The sequence below is a fragment of the Danio rerio genome, chromosome 13 (genome assembly GCF_049306965.1).
Source record: "Danio rerio strain Tuebingen ecotype United States chromosome 13, GRCz12tu, whole genome shotgun sequence".
Classification (NCBI taxonomy): domain Eukaryota; kingdom Metazoa; phylum Chordata; class Actinopteri; order Cypriniformes; family Danionidae; genus Danio; species Danio rerio.
In genome coordinates, this window is record NC_133188.1 from 11905352 (window position 1) to 11923801 (window position 18450).

The following is an 18450-nucleotide window of genomic DNA, read 5'->3' on the forward strand; positions in this document are numbered from 1 at the left end:
AAAAACTGAAGAATTACACCATCTTGATCAGAAAACGAAAGAGTTATCATTCTGGGTCATGTACAAAGGCTCTATATCACAGCATTCGTTTATCCATTCTTTGGATGCATGTACACTTTTGGCAAATGGCACCATAATGCCCTGGAAAAGTTCAAATATTGAGGTTCTGCAGGTATAAACCATAAAAGCTCAATCAGACGAAGAACTGGTTTTCAAGTTTCATTATTCATCTGTATTAACAAGGCACACTTTATCCTATATTACTGATTTATTTGAAGGTGCGGAGCTGAGGGTGAGAAGAAACAGAATCAGGAAGCAAATCTGGGTTTCTGAAACAACCCAGTTAATATTTAAATAGCCAAGCTCTTGTGACTCTTACATTCGACTGTTCGATCATCTCTAACATCTAAAGTTTCTGTAAATTTAAGATGAAATAAAAAAAGCAGGTGACCTCCGGCAGCAACTACAAGTGGTTTAAACATCCTGAGGTGGCGTGTACTGTGTAAACGCCTTAAGGATCTAAACGCTGACAATCTGAAAGGCAAGCGTCGCGAGATCTCATTATTAAAGTGGCTTTGATGTGGTGTAAAGTTGTACAGCTGAACAATAAACAACTGAGGACTGCGCAAACGCCTACTTACATTCAATTGAAGATCGCTCATTATTCTAACATATGCTTTAACTCTGACATTTCTGCATCTTGAGGCACAGTATTACGCTTGCTGTATACTATATTTAAAATACCAGCTTCCATAAAAAGTTTTACTTCCATTTTAGGAGAAACATTAAACACATATCATAATCGTACTATATTTTGAAGCTATAATGATTCAATTCTTAAAAACCATACACTGTTAACAATTTCCTGTAGAATTTACAGAAACTTACTGTAAATCAAACTTACAGAAAGTTTTACAGAACTAAGGTCTAATTCCAGTTCTACCCCTTAGCTCTTCCTCCTTACTCCTCGTTTTGTGAGTTCATGTAAAGGGGTAGGGGTGTCCCAATTCTCATTAGCTTGAAGGCATAGGGCTAAGAGGAAGGGCTAGACACCCCTTCAAACAGAGACCTCTCAAAACAGGCCACTCTCAAAACCAAGGGCTAGGAAAATTTCTCTGAATACACCAGCCACATAGGCAGCATAGATGCACCCGGAAGTAAGGAGATCTACAAATTAGTATTTTTTGTCATTATTTTCGACCTAACAAGCACATGATTTACATTTATAGCGTTTGTGTTTTACTGTCATGCTTTAAAAAAAAACCCATTAAACTAAAACATGCTAAATTTTGCTATCTATAATCCATAATAATAACTCCTGTAAAGCAGTTCCACAACATTCAGACACTCGATGACACTCCAATACCCTGTCAGTAATGTCTAGTGGCTGGAAATGACATTTTTAGTGTCTGGTTTAATGTTAATGTAGTGTTTACTGTACATAGATGAATAGGGCCACTGTGTAAATGTACAGTATAGTTACGATCTTATTGCCACATTAGATCATTATAATAACATGATATACTCTTTTAGTGATTTCCTGAAGATAAATACCAAAAAATAAAGCAACTGGAATAACTACAGTAGTCGCAATCGTCTTATCTCATATAAAGCAAGAGATCCCGATGACATATGATGTTGTGTGCAGGTGCTGTCCCAATTGGTAGGGGTACATTTTGAAGCCCCTCCTCTTCACAATCTGTTTCAAGGGCCAAGGGGAGCATGGGGTAGAGGTACAAAAATTTTATTGGGATTGGCCCTTAATATTTACTGTACCGTTCATCTTGCTGTACAAGTATTGTATATCTTTACTGTAAAACATACAGTATTTCACAGTCATACATTATCATACAATGAAAATTAACTTGTAATTTGTTGTACTTATATCTATTTACTGTAAAACACTCTAAATGGTAAACTATGGCCAGGTTTTTAGAGATACAGTTAAAGTCAGAATTATTAGCCCCCCTGAATTATTTTTCCCCCATTTCTGTTTAATGAAGGGCAGATTTTATCAACACATTTCTAATCATAATAGTTTTAATAACTCATCTCTAATAACTGATTTATTTATCTTTGCCATGATGACAATAAATAATATTTTACTAGATATTTTTAAGACACTTCTAAACAGCTTAAAGTGACATTTAAAGGCTTAACTAGGTTAATTAGGTTAACTGGGCAGGTTAGGGTAATTAGGAAGTTATTGTATAACAGTGGATTAATCTATAGTTTATCGAGAAAAAAAATTAGCTTAAAGGGTCTAATAATATTGTCCTTAAAATGGCTAAAAAAACGCTTTTATTCTAGCTGAAACAAAACAAATAAGACTTTTTTTAGAAGAAAAAATATTATCAGACATGTTTATCATTTTGTATGGCGATTTGAAAAACTGTTCCCCATTCGCCCGCCTTGATCATCACATTTGTGAAATAGTATACACTATTGTCTGTTGTGTACACTATTTATTAACTATAGTTACAATATATATATATATATATATATATATATATATATATATATATATATATATATATATATTGATGACAAGGTCAGAGACGACGTTAATAACATTACATCCGTCATAACCATATGTGGTTGGCCCCTGCTTAGATCGTGTGTCCTGGATTGTGTGTGCTGAAACGGGTCTGCAGTGCGGGACTGCAGCTGGATATTTTTTTGGGTTCAAAGCAAATTCATTTTTACTGTATTTTGATTCAAAGCAAATAAAAACACTGTTTTAATGGCGCGAAGAGGACATTCCCCACAATGCAACTTTAAAATAGAGTAACATACTGCATAACTGTCATACAGTAAAATTCAATTCACATTACAGTTAAAAACTGTGTAACTGGCAAAAATTGTTAACAGTGTATGCTTCAGTGAAGTGTCAATCATACAATCTATTTAAAACAAAGACAAAGAGTGGTAGAACACGCAGATTTTTGTGTGATAAAAGCAACATAAGACATTAAATATAACATGTATAAGTACTCGTTTTACCCAACCGGTGTGAAAAATTAATATCTAACAATAATATAAACCACTACTGATGCCTGACTGTTTGAAGTAGCAGCACGTGTACAGCAGATGGACTTGAGATGGAGACAATGAGCTCGATATACCAGAGGAGAAACATTAAAGTCGAAGCACAGATGAAAGACTGTTAAACGATGGCAAAAAGTGACTAGTTGAAAGGCCCTTTTTGATTTACTGTACCACAGGAATGCCGTTATAAGTGGCAAATGCTCCATTTCACTGGGCTTCAAGATGATCTGAGGGACACCTGAGGTCCTAATCTTCTGGCGGTGGAGAAACAGAAGTGATGTGGGAGAGAAAACGATACGAGGAAACTTCTCATCTCCAAGACCAGAGTCCAGAGCGTAATCCAGTCAGTGCTACACACAGGCCCAGCCGCCTCTTAAAAGAGCTGGATCATTGATTCCCGTGACTTCCCAACACCAATCCACTTCACTGAAGATAAAGGTGAAGAAAATTATTAGACTATAAAATAACCTTAATGGCATTGTAAACATTCACACTTACATCAGTAACTGGATAATAGTTTGTTTGTTTGTTTTAATCACATGATCTTTCTCAATATACTGTAGTGTCCACCTGCTATTAAAGGACTAGATCAACCAAAAATTAAAAGTGGCTGCCCTTAACTGGTAACCATTGATTTCCAAAGTATGTGTTCCTACTTCTGATGTCAATGGTTACCAATTTCCAGCATTCTTTAATTTACTTTATTTTGTGTTCGATAGAACAACCCCCCCAAAAAACTCAAACATGATTGAGATAAGCAAAGTTTGGGAATTTGTTGTTTTGGGTGAACTATCACTTTAAATATATTCTGCCCAATCCATCAAGCTGAAGTGTTCAGAGTAGGAATGCAGTTCCAAAGCAGAACAAATTCACAGATTTTGGTTAAAGAGACAAACTTTTTTTCTTCTTCTTCTATGGATTAATGCACACAGATTAGTATACAGCTATATTTTGCTTGTTTTGACAAAAAATTTGTGACTAAGAAATATTTTTTATTTTTATTTTTAGTGTGGTTAGAGATAAATGTGGTCAATCCTTAATTTTAAAGCTCTGAAAAGTCATGCGAAATAAAAACTAATTGTAATATGACACTATGAAACCATGACCCATTTGCTCATGCACATTGAGCAAGCTCATACATGACACACAAAAAGTGAAATGAATGAGGAGGCATGTGGACGTAACACAACGTCTAAATTTAGCATGTCAGTCATATTTATGCATATAAAAAATATTCCCCACAACAAATTGTGGCTAGTGAAAATGGCGAGTGGCTAGTAATGTTGGAAATCTACTAGCCACCGTGGCTGGTGATCAAAAAAGTTAATGTCAAGCCCTGTTTATATTATTTGCTAATTAAAAACCACCTTATGTAAATGCCTGTCTGATTTCGGAGGCTGTTACTGTCCACCAGAGTTTGCATTTTAGGTCACGGACGCATACCTTGAGAGCCTTCCTGACTGAATGAATGATATTTGCAGTTTTTCACAAAGGCAGCTCAAGTGCTGAAATATAATTGACTAAACTGGCATTGGCCGGTTTAAATGACCAAAATAAAGACAATCGTTCCGGCACGCATTTAAAAGCAGAATATCTAACTTCAGCGTTGTTTTTCAGATAAACAAGTATGTTTACTTAGCATGTTTCTAAAATATCTGCAAACATATTATGGTATTTTTATGCTTTAGATGAGTCAAAAACTTACACTGCAAAAAAAGATTTTCTTCCTTAGACTTTTTGTCTTGTTTCTAGTCCAAATACCACAAATTTCTTAAATCAAGAAGAATTTTCAGACAAGCAAAACATATTGTCTTGTTGTGAGAAATAATGTGCTAAAATTAAGTGAGTTTTTCCTTAAAACATGGAAAATAATCTGCCAATGGGGTAAGCAAAATAATCTCATATCAAAAGGAAAAACAAGATTATTTTGCATACACCTTTGGCAGATAATTTAGCTTGTTTTAAGGAAAAACTCACTTGATTTTGGCATATTATTTCTGAAAACGAGACATTATGGGCTCTATTTTGAAGGTCCATGCGCAAAGTGCAAAGCGCAGGGCGCAAACGCATTAAGGGCATGTCAGAATCCACTTTTGCTAATATAAGGATGGAAAAATCGGCTTTGCGCCGTGGCGCATGGTCTAGAAGAGTTGAGTTTATTTTCTTAATGAGTTATAGTTTCTAGTGTGTTTTGAGAATAAACCAATTAGAGTCTCATTTCCCATTTCTTTTAAGAGCCAGTTGCATCGCGCCATGGCACATTTCCTTTTTACATGACGTAAAGTAAGTGTAAGTGGAAAAACTGAGCATTTCACTAGCAAGAAAACAGTTAAACAGAGCATCTGCAGCGCGAGAATGAGAGATAAGGCATCTCATAATCTACTTTCACTTTCGCTCTCGTGGATAGGGAAACTTGTACGCACATCCATTAGCCTATAAATAATTAATTTTGTTTGTTAAGCGCAAAGATTTGTTTCAAAACTATTTTTAAATTAATTTCTAATTTCCAGCAAACGAATAAATAAACAATATTAACGAAGTGTGGTCAAAAAACTGAGTTATATCCTAATACACATGATGTGCCCCATATGGTCTAAAACCTGACAGGTGGGCAAATCTAAGCTTGTTTTAATAAAATAAATATAAATATGCATATAATAAATAATACTGCTAATAATAATAACATTATACAAAAGCAAATTAAATGAACTGAAAAAGCCTCCCGAGATGAAGAAAGTATGAAGGCAGTGGTTTTTAAATTCATGTAGGTGAGAAAATCATATGTTTTGTAATATTTTAATCCTTTATATTTACATCCTAAATATATCCTTATTATATCCTATATATATATATATATATATCCTTAATATTTTATATCTTTTTCATATGTAAAGATATTTGCGTATTCCTCTACATCTTGTGTGTATTAAACAGCGTGTAAGCCAGACAATAGACCGTCTTTGTTCTGGTCAAAAGAACAGACTATTATAGTTTCTCAAAATAGCAACGCGCCAAAACACGCCTGCTTTTTTAGACCAGCACGCCTATGGGCGCAAATATGAGTGCAAATGCATTTGCTATTTAAACAGCGTGGCGCAACACCTCAAAACGACTCTTGCGCTGAGCTGAAAGTAGCAAATAACAATTGCGTTGCGGCTTGCGCCACATTGCGCCGGGTGTGTGATAGAGCCCTATGTTTTGCTTGCCAAGAAAAACCTCTTGATATAAGATTTTTGAGATATTTGGACTAGAAAGAAGATAAAAATATAAGTAAGAAAAGTATTGTTTGCAGTGTACAGCACCTTTAAATTGCTCAAGATAATTTTTTTTCTAAAAACTTTAGAACAAAATTTTTATTAACCTCAAAAGTCTAAACAGAATAAAGCAATTTCCACACAGGAGCAAAAGTCATAGAGTCTAATCAAATGTATATAATTGACTGTGGTTTTCTTTACATGTTGGTCATTTATGTCAATTTTCTCCGTATCATCTATATTTTGAAACAAAATTGAGATCAGGAGATCAGAGTGATGAGTTTTAACAACATGAAATTTGGTAACTTAGAAACCTGTTTAAGCAATTGTCCAAAACTGACAAAAAAGTCTTACCAGGCACACCCAAGCGATCCTCAATGAAGCAGACGTATTTCTTAGCATTTTCTGGAAGCTCCTCAAAGGTCCTGACAGCAGAAGTGTCTGTACTCCAGCCCGGCAGAGTCTCATACTCCACCTCAACCTTCTGTAGCACCTCTTGGTTAGCTGGAATACGTGAATGATATTTAGATACTCTACTTTCCATCAAATCTACGTGCCGTATGTGGAATGTGCTGCTTACCTGGGAAATGTGGGATGGTCTCTCCATTTACTTTGTAGGCCACACCAACTTTAATCTCAGGAAGCACGTCTAAGATGTCAAGTTTGGTAAGAGCTAAGCTGAATAGAATAAAAGGAAAGCACATAAGAAAAGAGTGTTTTATTATATGTAATGTAATGTGTATTTATATAGTGCATTTATTGTGTATGGCCATACACCCAAAGCGCTTTGCAATCATGAGGGGGGTCTCTCCACACCACCACCAGTGTGCAGCATCCACTTGGATGATGCAAGGGCAGCCACAGGACAACAGCGCCAGTGCGCTCACCACACACCAGCTATTGGTGGAGTGGAGAGACAGTGATACAGCCAATTCAGATGCAGATACAGAAACCAACGGAAGACATGTGTAGACTTACGCTGTGAAGCCATTAATCATGTGGGCGTATTTGATGAGCACCAAGTCCAGCCAACCGCATCTCCTCTTACGACCTGTGGTGACGCCCACTTCCTTTCCTCTCGTCTGCAAGAGCTCACCAGTTTCCTGCACACAAATATTGTACAAGTATGACGCAACATTTGTGGATTTACGGATTTACTGATATCTGAAAGTTTCTAAATAAACAGTTTGACTCTTGGTGCATTCACAATAATGTTTATTAAAGGGATAGTTCACCCAAAAAAAATGTAATTCGGTCATCATTTACTCTCCCTCCACTTGTTCCAAACCTGAGTTTCTTTCTTCTGTTTAAAACAATTGAAAATAGACTGAAGAATGTAAAAAAAAAACTATTATGGATGTCAATGGCTGCTTTTTCCAACACTCTTCAAAATAAATTCATTCATTCATTCATTTTTCTTCAGCTTATTCCCTTTATTCAGGGGTTGCCACAGCGGAATGAACCACCAACTATTCCAGCATATGTTTAACACAGCGGATGCCCTTCCAGCTGCAACCCAGTACTGGGAAACACCCATATACACGCTCATTCACACTCATACACTATAGCAAATTTAGTTTATTCAATTCACCTATAGCGCATGTCTTTGGACTGAGGGGTTAACTGGACTACCTGGAGAAAACCCACACGAACACAGGGAAAACATGCTAACTTTACAAAGAAATGCCAACTGAACCAGCCCGGAGTCGAAGCAGTGACCTTCTTGCTATGAGGCGGCAGTGCTAACCACTGAGCCACCGTGTCGCCCTCTTCAGAATCAATTTGAATGTTGATGTTTAACTTTAATATGCATTTATTTATAGATGAGATGTCCCATTGTGGTATCTACATCAAATTAAATTGACTAATGGGAACACTAATTGCAAATGTATTAAATGCTATTTTTATGTTTCTAATGATTTCTGTGAAAACGTCATAAAATGTATGAAATAATATTGCATTACCATTAAGTATGTATTTATTCTGACCTTTACTTATTTAAAATAGAAGAGATCAAGTAATGTTTTATCATATTTTAACCTATTTATTTCCTATTTATAACCTATTTATTTAATTGCTATTCTAAGAATCTATTTTAAAAAATTCTTGGTGAAGATTAAAAATGATCAAGATTTAAAATCACAGTTAATTAGTATTAAGTTGCTGCTCTGTGATCCTTAAGTAGAGTCTTTTAATGTGTCATCAAATGATTCTGGCTCTAATTACTGGATGCCTGACATATCATTTTTTTGTATGTAAACTTGTTACAGTGAACGTCATTTTAGCAGCTGTTTGCCATGGTAAAAATGTACGATAATCATGATTTGTTTTGTTTTTTTTGTCAAGAAAACTGAAATGAAACAGAATCCATTCAAAGACCCCCGTTCACATGCATGCATTTTTATGAATGAAAATGTCTTACAAACATCTTCCAAAAACAAAGTACAAAGTGTGGGAAAGCACTGTGTTGGAATAATGTCAAATGTTCACAACTGACCAACTCATTCATGTAGTAATAAAGCAACAGTAATATAAACAAATTACTCACTGTAGTTTTCACACATAAGATATGTTACATTACACCACCGATGACTGTAGTAAAATCCAAGGTATTCTTAGTATTGACATTTATTGTATTCCAACTAGTCCTTCACCCATCCACTCGTTCCTGCATGGGAGGCGAATGCTCTAGGAGGAAGCTATGTGAGTGACGCTTTCGGGCTGCACTTGAAAGCTGGCCTCCCTTAAACACTATACTATGATATGCAGTGATTTTCTTTAAAGATAGTTGCATATACACTTTAGTATGGTTCAAAACTTTTTACTATAAATTACTATTGTATTTTAGTTTAATTACTGGGGTGTGGGACCGGTGCAGTGCATAAAAAAGGTAAAAATGTATGTAATAAATGCCTAATCTCTCGCTATACACGTGGGTATAGGCAAAAATGAAGCGTCACTGATCACATGATGATGGCAAAACGAATCAAGCTCCGCTACACTGCTTTACTGCGAGATGTATTGTTTTTTTGATACATGCTTCGAAGAATCGGCACACAACGTCACATCACTATTTTCCTGTCTAATCTTCCGTGTTTCGAGCCTCGACTTTGTTCTTCCGTGTATTGAAATATATTGACTATTACGGTGTTAATCATCGTCAATCCACAAACATTACATATATTGCATAGTGTGTATATATAGTGTATTTAGTGTGTATATATTTACAGTGTATATGTCATGACTGTGTTTGTCCACCAGATGCCACTGTAGTTCGCCAGCAACCCCCAGCGAACTACAGTGGCTTTAGAACTACATTTCCATACATTCTTTCGCACACACACCCGGTCTCTCATCTACACTGATTTACAACCACAGCTGTCTTCGTTCTCTGTGATTACCTGGACTATATATTCAGTCATTCATCCTCTGTTTGTCAGTTGGTCGTTGTCATTGTTGTTCCTGATCTTGATCTTGATCTAGCTCTTGCTCTTGTATCTTGTCTTAGTGTTAAAGTCTAGTCCCAGTTTAATCTGTTTGAGTTGCTCGTTTGTTTGTTTATTTTGTTAATTTGTTACTTTGATTTTTGGATTTTGTCACGGTTGCTGCACTTTCACATTAAAGATCTGCACTTGGATTCTACACCCGTTTTTGTTCCTGTTTTAATCCTAAAACGTGACAGTATACATACTGTACATATCATGTATATATAATAAATAAACTATATATAATAGAGTAAAGTGGTATTTACAATGCATGTTTTCTGCACATTTCTTTTGTAATTTACATGCTATAAAATCTTTAATCAAAACATTCAAATAAAATAAAATATATGATACTGTGCAAACATATAATGTGGCACAAGGACGAGAAAACCTGTCAACCACATCAGATCCATTATACAGTTGAAGTCAGAATTATTAGCCCCCCTGAATTATTAGACTGCTTGTTTATTTTTTCCCCAATTTCTGTTTAATGGAGAGCAGATTTTTTCAACACATTTCTAAACATAATAGTTTTATTAACTCATTTCTAATAACTGACTTATTTTATCTTTGCCATCACAACAGTAAATAATATTTGACTAGATATTTTTCAACACACTTCTATACAGCTTAAAGTGACATTTAAAGGCTTAACTAGGTTAATTATGTTAACTAGGCAGGTTAGGGTAATTAGGCCAGTTATTGTTTACTAAAGGTTTGTTCTGTAGACTATCGAAAACAAATATAGCTTAAAGGGGCTAACAATTTTGTCCCTAAAATGGTGTTTAAAAAAATTAAAAACTGCTTTTATTATAGCCGAAATAAAACAAATAGGATTTTTTTCAAAAGAAAAAATATTCTCAGACATACTGTGAAAATGTCCTTGCTCTGTTGAACATCATTTGGGAAATATTTAAAAAAGAAGAAAACAATTTTAATTAATAATATTTTAACTTATAATTCTGACTTTAACTGTATAAATCTACTTAGACCAACTGTTTTACTTTCTATTTCTGATTTTCTATTCAATGAATTTTAATGACTTTATTAACTTCCATCATACAATCCTGATATTTCCATGTTCTCACGGCTATCATTTATCAGCACATATTAAATCACCGTTATGAAAGCTCATTATGAACAGGACGTCATAAACATCTCATTCATCATATATTCATTGTCATGTAGTGTGACGGATTACAGACTGTTCTGTTCGTCCGGCCTCATTACTCCTGTTCAGATCTCTCCGTAACAATAAGTCAGGGTCATTACGGCCCAAACGCTCATATCACTTGAATGCACTGGAATATAAAGAGCTCATTAAGCATCCGCACACACAAAAGAGGAAGTTCGGCAGCTGCTTACATTGCTCTGTTCCGTAGGGAAAGCTCCAATCCCAACTCTGGTGGTGTAAGCTTTGACAACTCCGTAGACTTCACCAACGTTCTGTGGAGGCATCCCCAAACCCGTGCACACCCCTCCAACAGTGCAGTTCGAGGATGTTACGAAAGGATAGGTCCCTGGACAAGAGCAGCACATCATTATACATGTTAACGCCAGATACAGCAGGCAAAAAAATACATTTTCATGCACCTGTCTCATTTTTGTCTAATATAGAAATTCTAAATTAAATTTTAAGTGTTACTTTCATTGTGTCTTTTCAAATGTATATTTTATATAATCCCTCAAAATAAGATGTTTTTTCTTAGAGAATTAAAAATCTCCACTTTAGTAGTAAATAGTAATAGTTTTAATAAAACATGATTATACATAAGATGCCTGATTTCATCCAAGATCATTTATTGATACATTTTCTTGTCGGCTTAGTCCCTTTATTAATTCGGGGTCGCCACAGCGGAATGAACCGCCAACTTATCCAGCAAGTTTTTACGCAGCGGATGCCCTTCCAGCCGCAACCCATCTCTGGGAAAATCCAAGATCATTTTGTATGCAAATTAGTGTAGATTTAAATGAATAGTTCCCACAAAACTCATCATTTACTCACCCTTAGCTCGTTCCAAACCTGTTTGACCTCCTTTATACAGTTAAAAACAAAAGAAGACATTTCAAAGAAAGCTGGAAACCTGTCTAGCGTTCAACTGGCTTCCATAGAATTAGTTTTTCCTACTATGGAAGTCAATGTTTTCAGGCTTACCGCTTTCTTAAGAATATCTTTTTTTGTGTTCAACAGAATAAAGAAACTCATAAAGGTTTGGAACTACTTGAGGTGGAGTAAATAGTGAGTACATTTACACTTTTAGGTGAACTATTCCTTTAATGAAATGATGCCGTTAGCCTATTTAAATATAACATTTGTGAAACTAGATCGCAAAACCAGACATATTACAATGATATTTGAAAAGTCTGGAATCTGAGGGTAAAGTAAAAGCCAAATATTGAGGAAATCACATTTAAAGTTGTCTAAATGCAGTGCTTAGCAATGCATATTATTAATCAAATCAAAAAATACATCTTGATATATAAATAGTAGGAAATCTACCAAAAAAAAAAATCTATGATTTTTTCTTTTGGCATTAAAGAGTTGGCATTAACTAATGCAGTATTTTTAAAAAAGGTATAATGAATTTATTAAAGTAAAAACATAAACAATGACATTAATGACACAATGAAGTTCAATGTGAAACACACTAAGCTACACCTGCCTTTGCCATAAATTGCTCGCCGATGTCTGGTACATAGCCTTCTACCTGTTACGTGATAGTATTTACATTTAAAAAAAAATCTAATTCATTTACAAACAAAGCAAACTACAAAACAAACAAACAAACAGAACATTACATCAAATTCAAAACGACTATCTTTGTCACAGATATACAATCCGACCACCTCCTTATCATTCTCCCCCTCTTCTTAACTAGGAAGGTGGGTGCATTAGACTGGGCCAACTTTGGCCCGCGAGCCCTAGTTTGAGAGGGGTCTGGATGCAGACCTGGTGCAGTGCAATCTGGGCTGCATCTAATGCTTTTTAATGGGCTAACCTAACCCCACCCCTAACCCTACCCATCACAGTGACGTCACTCACTCCATTTGAGTGCATTGTGTCTGAAATTGCATCGTTGAGTGCTGAACTGAACTTAAACACTAAAAACTGAACTACCATGATCCAGTTACTATGACCATTTGTGTGAAGCTTCTTTGACACAATTCATTTCTTTCATTCATTTTCTTGTCGGCTTAGTCCCTTTATTAATCTGGGGTTGCCACAGCGGAATGAACCGCCAACTTATCCAGCAAGTTTTTACGCAGCGGATGCCCTTCCAGCCGCAACCCATCTCTGGGAAACATACACACACTCATACACTACGGCCAATTTAGCCTACCCAATTCACCTGTACCGCATGTCTTTGGACTGTGGGGGAAACCGGAGCACCCGGAGGAAACCCACGCGAACGCAGGGAGAACATGCAAACTCCACACAGAAACGCCAACTGAGCCGAGGATCAAACCAGCGATCAAGCGACCTTCTTGCTGTGAGGCAAACGTACTACCCACTGCGCCACTGCGTCGCCTGCTTTGACACAATCTACATTGTAAAAGCGATATACAAATAAAGCTAAATTGAATTGAACTGTAAAAGCGCTATAGAAATAAAGATGAATTAAATTAACTTACAGTAGCCATAAAAATCCTAACATTTTTAACATGGTGGAGAAGTCAATATACATTTAATAATTTCTAAAAAAAACAACAACTGCCAGTACATCTGATGAAAAAGTGAGGGCTTTTCCAGAAGTTTACAAATACACGTTTCAGCTGTTTAGCACATTACATAATCTTATGTTACACAAGGTTGGGGAATGGTATGTGCTGCCAATATGTTTGGGTGTATCTGTTACTCACCAAAGTCAATGTCCAGCAAGGCAGCGTTGGCACCTTCTACCAAGATCCTTTTAGGATCTCCGTGCAGCGCCTCGTACATGAAGAAGACTCCATCTCTCACCATAGGCTTTATCCTGTCTACATATGACTGCAAGAAACAGATGACCACTAAATGTCAATAACGTCATATTAAGTTATTGGTATGACTATTACTGCATGAACAAGGATCAAAATCTTGTAATATAATAATAGCTAATATGACATATGATCTTGTGCTCGAGCATCTCTACCAACTTTACAATAAATCTCAACTGTAACTCTTATCGGGGTCTCATAAAACCTTGTAATTCTAAGCTGCGGTTTTAACTGGTGTGAAGTCATGTGACATCTGAACTGCTCACCTTCAGTTTCTCCAGTTCTCCGTCCACATCAATCTCCAGTGAAGGGTACATGGACTTATACTGCGAAGCCAAATGTTTAAATCTGTGAAGAAAAGACATGAACATTGGTCAGCAGACTTTAACGGGCTACAATTTTAATCAGATGCTCTTCCGCTGTTTTTGATAGGAATTGAGAACTGGATTAATTCCACATTTAAACAAGTGCATTCTCATTTTAAGAAATAAAGAGGTTCACAAACTGTGATACATGTACCACTAGTGGTACGTGGCCCTCCTTCTAGTGGTACGCGGAAGAATCTCTCAATAATAAGAAAATAAAATTAACACTTTTAACCCTTTGATAACTTAGTACGATAACAATGAGACTCATGCAATCAGACAGCATTTGCTATTTCCTGAAGTGTGCAATTACACCGGTGTGCTTAGAATGTTTACTTTAGAGCATCGCGTCATCAATTGTTAAAAATCAGTACGCTTGGCGCCGAGCCAGTGGAAGAGGCGTGCAAGCTTGCGGAGCAAATACGCGCTATAGACCTGCAGACCTGTGCTGTTGTGTTGGCATTTCAAGTACTGCAAACTCAGGAATGTCCTCATCCTGTATCATTGATAAAATAATTGTTAAATATGTGTTAAATGTGAGCTCGTAATTGTGTAAAATAATGTGTGTTTTCTAAATATAAAGCTATTTGTTTTGAAAAGCAGCGTGGCTTTTGGTTTAGTTAGTTACCTCAGCTTTAAGCTAATTAATTTTAATGTGATTCAATTGGCGAGAAACACAGAACATAGACTCAAGCATCTTTGCCATGCTTAGAAGTAGAACATAAAGTTATCTCTTTGTGCACAGATGAAGGGACCGCAAACTTTACCCGAGTCTGCTTGAAAACAGTGGTCAGTGCATGGTTAACGCGAACTTAAGATGTGATCTCATTCGCACCAAATCACGGAAATACCGCCTGTATGAGTTGGTCAAGCAGTGTATTTATGCATTTAATCACTTGGTTTTCTGACACACACCTACTATAAATGTATGCAGCAGATCTAATTTCTAATTTAAATATGTAATTCCAAATGATATATTTAAAATACAAGTAGTTAATCTGCCTCGTTTTTGAACAGTGCAGTGCTGTAGCTGCTTAGTTAGGCCTATGCTACTGTATTTCAATACCGGCCTTATTATGGTACTTGGAGAGATAAATTATTTCTTAGGTGGTACTTGGTAAAAAAAAAGTTTGAGAACCACTGCTATAGACGAACCAAAACACATGAAATTGCATCTATATTGTACCATCCTTCACTATTCCCTATATTAGTCCACTTATATAGTGAATGAATATGAGTGTGCACCGGAAGAAATGCCTTTAGTTTGTGTTTTGTTGTTTTCTGAATCCCACAGAGGCGACACAGTGGCTCAGTAGTTAGCACTGTCGCCTAACAGCAAAAAGGTCGCTGGTTCGAGTCCTGGCTATGTCAGTTGGCATTTCTGTGTGGAGTTTGCATGTTCTCCCCATGTTTGCGTGGGTTTCCTCCAGGTGCTCCAGTTTCAGCACCTTAAATTTGTCGTAGTGTATGTGTGTGAATGAGTGTGTATGGATGTTTCCTAGAACTGGGTTGCAGCTGGAAGGGCATCTGCTGTGTAAAACATATGCTGGAATAGTTGGCGGCTCATTCTGCTGTAGCGACCCCTGATGAATAACGAAACCAAGCCGAAGGAAAATGAATGAATAAATGAATCCCACAGATTTAATTTTAAACTTCTTGGTCAGCCCCTGTTATAGCTGTTTAACACTTAGCAAGCTATTTATTAGTAATAAAACAAAGATATTTGATTTCCGTCATGTATTCAAACTTTAATTTAAAAAATAATTTATTTTGAGACTTATATCGATAGAATTGTGCTTTAGTTGCTATCTTGTGGTTAAGATATGCAAAAATTCTTTCGGCGCATGAACTCTCAGTGCATTATGGGGATTTTCTGTTGAGTGTACATCGGTTGTATACTCGTTATTGTAGTGCATTTTGGGATTGATTCAGCGCACTTTAGATTGTCTGTTACAGTTTCAGGCACCATTAGAAATGGCTGCCTCTTCAAATGGTGCAATATTTGAAGGTATAAAGGGCTATTTATATAAATGTTCAATGTACTGTAAATGTTTCTGTTTTGAATCCAGCATTCATTTGAAAAATGGGTAACAATTTACAATAAGGTTGTATTAGTTATGAACGATACATTTATTCCAGTATTTATTCATCTTTGTTAATGTTAGTTAATGGAATTCAATCTGTTCATTGATAGGTCACATTAACTCACAGTGCATTATCTAATGTTAACAAGCATGAATTTGGATGTTCATAATGCATTAGTAAACGCTGAACTATGAATAATAACTGCTGTACAATTATTGTTCATTATGAGTTCATGTTAGTAAATATTTTTATTAATAAACCCTTTTTGTAAACTGTGACTTGAAGAATTTTTCTGGCATTATAATTTTTGTTTGATTAAATAATTGTATAAATGTCAGTTGTGTGTAATCATTTTATAACTGTTATTAGCCTCTTATTGCTGTTTCGCTTTAACTTTTAGCTGACTTGCATTTTCAGTCATGTGGTGTGGATGGAGATCTTTTTGAAATGTTTGAATAACCCAGTATATGGAAAGAAATCATTTTTATTAAAACTTTTTAACAGGCACCATACTGATAACTGATTGGTTGACCTTTTGTCCAAAACATTACTAAAAACTCTAAATCTGCTAGGAACAATTTAAGCAAGAAGAGACAAATTTTAGACAAATAGACAAATTTTCATTTTGCATAGTACCAGTTAAAGATATTAAAACCCTGTGTTATTAAAATTAAAACACACAAACCTAAACACAGCCCAAGTGTTTAAAGAGGGTGAGGTTTGACATAGTCTATTGTATGAGACTGAATGGGTAAAATAGTTGAGATGAGCAGGTATTCAATCTCTGACCTCTCAGAAAACTCCTGAAAGTCAGCCAGCAGGTCACAAATCCTCAGGCCGCTGCGAGCTGCTTTAGCTGAATACACAGGGCCGATTCCCTTTTTAGTGGTTCCTAAACTAGGTGGAGAAACAGAAACAAGGTGAGACTTGTGAGTGATGTTTGCATGCATAACACACAGACTGCCTCTCCATATTGGATTTAGACGTAACAGCAGTCTGAAAGCTTTTTCAGGGACCACAAAGAGATTTTAAAAAGCGAACAGAAGCCTGTCTTACATATATTAAACTTGCCTGCATCAAATTAGATTTACAAATGTGATTTAAATGCACAGGAAGCTTATGTAAATAAGTTTTGTAAAAATTAAATGTCACAATATGGGTGAAGCCATTTGGCATTAGGCATGGGACGATAACTGGTTTAAGGTTTACTGCGTTTTTAAAAAAAGTCAAGGTTTTAAAACTGCTAAAAATTTGTTAAACCATTCCTAAGGTATTTGTAGGTTTTTTTATGTGTTTTCTGTGCTTTTAAAACTAATGAAGACAGCAGAAGTCAGTGATTTATTTTAATTATTTAGCCAGACATGTTTACTGTAGCAAAATATTTTAAATGTTTCCTAAAATAAATGTATTTCGTTCAATGGGGAATTTTTTTTTTTTTTGTATTTTTAACCAGATATTTAAAAATAATTTATTTTAAAAGAACTTATTTTAGAGCAGTGATCACAATACCATGATACCGTGATATTGTTATCCAAGGTTATCATACCATCAAAAACTTTTACCGGCCCATGCCTATTTGGCATAACAAATATATTTGTGTAACAAGGACATGACAAACTTATGTTGACCTGTACTTATCAAAACAGCAAAATGAATCAAAGCAGTCAACAATTTATTTGTTTTTTAACTTATTTAAAACTTTAAACCTAAAAATGCCTTATGCTTTGAAGTATAGTGGCTAAATAAAAAGTATAGAGATTTTAAAAGACAGTTAATTAGTATTTTGGGACACAATTTGTTTTCTTTACATGAATAAATTTATATTTTTTCAGTAAAAGGCAAAAAATTATTCAAAATTGACTTTTTTTAAAGCTTCAAATGAATGATGCCTACATTTAAAGCCACTAAATGAATAATTATTTGTACACTACATTTAAATATATACAAAAAGTTTCAATATTTGTATTGATTTGTATACATTTGCATGCATTTGTAACATATTCATGCTAAAATTATATTTAATATTTCATTTTAATATTCATTATTGTATAATATAATGCTTGTAAAATGTTTATCTTTTGTTTTGCAAACATAAAAATACAAATTTTTTCATATTTCACCAAAAAAACACTCAAAAATTCAAGAAATAAGCCAAAAAACAAAAATACGGATAAACATTCAAGCAACTATTAGTTAGAAAAGGCTCAATTACACATCACTCTCAAAGTATTTCTTCTT

At 35.3% G+C, this 18450-nt stretch overlaps 1 protein-coding gene across 1 annotated transcript in view; it reads right to left on the reverse strand.

The window, feature by feature from the left end:
• Positions 1–2674: 2674 nt before the first annotated feature.
• The window catches only part of adss2 (adenylosuccinate synthase 2), a 49300-nt gene continuing 33524 nt past the window's right edge, over positions 2675–18450 (reverse strand). Inside the window, 8 exon segments of the mRNA NM_001017804.1 lie at positions 2675–3474; positions 6657–6806; positions 6883–6980; positions 7281–7405; positions 11153–11307; positions 13649–13775; positions 14029–14110; positions 17002–17109. Coding sequence (NP_001017804.1) covers positions 3422–3474; positions 6657–6806; positions 6883–6980; positions 7281–7405; positions 11153–11307; positions 13649–13775; positions 14029–14110; positions 17002–17109 — 898 coding nt within the window. The 3' untranslated portion in view covers positions 2675–3421.